This window comes from Penaeus vannamei, chromosome 35 (genome assembly GCF_042767895.1).
Source record: "Penaeus vannamei isolate JL-2024 chromosome 35, ASM4276789v1, whole genome shotgun sequence".
NCBI classification, from domain to species: domain Eukaryota; kingdom Metazoa; phylum Arthropoda; class Malacostraca; order Decapoda; family Penaeidae; genus Penaeus; species Penaeus vannamei.
In genome coordinates, this window is record NC_091583.1 from 29,351,165 (window position 1) to 29,353,998 (window position 2,834).

General features: G+C 55.4%; 1 protein-coding gene across 1 annotated transcript; it reads left to right on the top strand.

Moving 5' to 3' along the window:
• Positions 1-1,544: 1,544 nt before the first annotated feature.
• On the top strand, positions 1,545-2,450 carry LOC138859385 (protein extra-macrochaetae-like). Its single transcript, XM_070114292.1, has one exon. The coding sequence runs from the start codon at positions 1,666-1,668 to the stop codon at positions 1,960-1,962; it is 297 nt and encodes a 98-aa protein (XP_069970393.1). The 5' UTR covers positions 1,545-1,665; the 3' UTR covers positions 1,963-2,450.
• Positions 2,451-2,834: the final 384 nt, after the last annotated feature.

Below are 2,834 nucleotides of genomic sequence, written 5' to 3' on the forward strand. Positions count from 1 at the left end.
GGAGTGGGGGGAGGGAGGGAGGAAGGAGGGGGAAGGGGGAAGGATGGAAAGAGGAGGAGGTGGAGAAGGAAAGGGGGAGGAGAAGGAGGAGGAGTGAGGGAGGGGGAAAGAGGGAAAAGGAAGGGGAAAGGAGGAGGAGGGGGAGGAGTGGGGGAAGAGGAAGGATGGAAGGAGGAGGAGGGGGGAGGGGAAAGGAGGAGGAGGAGGAAGAGGAGAAGGAAAGAGAGAAGAAAGAGGAGAAAGGGGAAGGATGGAGGAGAGGGAGGAGGAGAAGGAGGGAAAGAGGAGGAGTGGGGGGACGGGGAGAAGGAAGGTGGGAAGAGGAGGAAAGAAGAATGCAAGGAGGATGGAAGGAGGAGGAGGCGGAGGGGGGAGGAGGGGAAAGGAGGAAAGGGGGGAGAAGGAGGCCGGAGGAGGGAAAGAGGTGGAGGAAAAGGGGAAGGAGGAGAAGAGAGGGTGGGAGGGAGGAAGAGAGGGTGGGAGGGAGGGAGGAAGAGGAAGAGGAAGAGGGAAAGGAAGAGGAAGAAGAGAAGGAGAAAGGGGAGAGGAAGAAGAGGAGAAAGAAGGGGAAGGGGGAGAAGAGAGAAGGAAGAGAGAGAAGGAAGAGAAGAAGAAGAAGAAGAAGAAGAGAAGAAGAAGGAGGAGGAGGAAAAGGAGGATTAGGAGACGCCAGGCCCGGGCGGTGCGGTTGGTAAGTTACCTGAAGGAGCGAAGCAGACGCACCTGCCCGCTGCCCAGAAGACCCCCAGGGCATGTCCCCGTGGTCTTCCCGTATTAGGTAAACAAGTATCTCCCTCCCCCTCCTCCCTCCCTCCCTCCCTCACTCTCCTTGTCCCTCTCTCCCTCCCCTCCCCCTCCCTCACCTTCACCTAAAGCCCACCTCCTCGCTAGCTCTTGCCCTTTCTCTCTCTCTCTCTCTTCTCTTTCTGTCTCTTTCCTTCGTCCTGTGACTTTATGCGCAGGGTTTATCTTACTCGGATATATGTATTTTTTTTTTCATTCCTTCGCTCGGGTAATATTATACGCGTTACCTTCGTGGGCTGACCTTTTCACAGAGGAGTTGTAGTAAGTGCACCTCGGCGAAGGGCACCTGATGAATAACGTCCGAGAAGTGAAAATAAAGGTAATTACACTCAGGGTCTTTTCGTACGCCCGGCAGCCGCGTCGCAGTGCACGTGTTCCTCGCCCCGCATTGAATGGGGAAATTCGTATTATTACGTCTGGCCGACAGGTAGCGCCTCATTTCGCCGTCATTTCATTCGCCTCATTTCGCGTCGGTCTTCGGCGGTTGGGTATTGCGCGGTTTCATTGGATTTGCGGGCCGTTTTCGCGTAGATAAACGGTCGAACACGGAGGCAGTCGTTCTACGGCGTCCACATTCCAGCTCCACCGCAACGCTTGGCTGCCAAGCTCCTCCCACCGCGGCCTGCCATTGGCTCGGCGGAATCCTCTCCGGTTTCTCATTGGCCGCGCGCGCTTGAATCTCGGTTTCGATTGGCCAGTGCATATCCTTGAGGGCCGCTCGCTGGGAAGAAGTTACAAATCCGTACTCCGTGCTTTGGGTCCGACACTACCGCGTTGAACTCTGAAGGAGGAAGACGCTGCTCCCCGCTCGCCGCGCCGCCCTTAGAGAAACTCCGCACTCACTCCCTCGGTAAAGCCATCATGAAGGCGCAGATTTGCGAGTCCCCCGTGAACGCCCTCCCGCCCATCAGGAGCGGGAAGGTCTCCAAGACCCGCGAGGACGACTTCGAGGTCACCCTCTACCTGGACAAGCTGCGGCACCTCCTGCCGGCGGCCAACACCAGGAAGCCCCTGGAGAAGAAGCTCAACCGACTCGAGGTGATCGAGAGCGTGATCCAGTACATCAGCGAGCTCCAGGACGTCCTGCAGATCGACGTCCACGACCGCGAGATGGACCTGCTGGAGTACGAGACCAAGAGCATCACCCTGGCGGCGTGAGTGCTCCGGGAGGGAGCCCAGAAGAAGGAGGAGGAGGAGAAGGAGCGAGTCGCCAGCGCCAGCTCGGTCGCTCGGGTGCGTAACCTTCCGCGCACCTGTCGGGCGACCTCGCCGCCGCGACAGGAAGAGAGAGGGCCTCCGCGACCGCCCTTCGGCACGACGGCCTCGGCGACGCGACGGAGGAACTCTGTCGGTTCTCCGGCGCCGTCGCCTGGCCTGGAGAGGGAGGCTGCCCGGCGCTGTCTCTCCGCCGTCTCTCTCTTTCTCTCGCTCTTCCATATTGGAAAACAGCGAGGAGGACACTGAGAACAGAGGGTCCCGCGAGAGGCGTCCCCCGCACCCTCGCGACTGTGGCTAGTGCGGCGAACTCCGTGGCAAAAGTTCCTATGTGTGTGAAGCAAGCGCGAAAGTCGTGAAATGCAAGGCTTTTTATTTCACGAATTCCAGTGTGTTGTCCAGTGAACTATTATTGTCCCAGAAAAAAAAGAGAGAGAAAAAAAAAACAGAGAAATGTAACATCATTTTTACTGTATAATTTGATCCAGTGCCCGTCATTGAGCGAGGGAAATGAATCCAAAGTGGAAGAGAGAAAATAAAAAAAAATGGATTTCGCCGTGATTGGAGCAACGACAAAAAAGGAAAAGAGAAGAAAAAAAAAGGAGACAAGAAAAGAAGGGAGATTGTTCCACGAAACTAACTTCCGCAGCTTTATGTACCTGCCAGGTGAGTCGCTCAGGTGGTTCATTGTTCACGACATATTCCGTTTTTTCTTTTCATTTCTTTCTTTTTCTTTCGCGGAAATAGTTGTTTTGAGACAAACTGATCTAAAATAAGGCTAAAGGATTTATTTTTATCATCATGGAAAGTTGGTA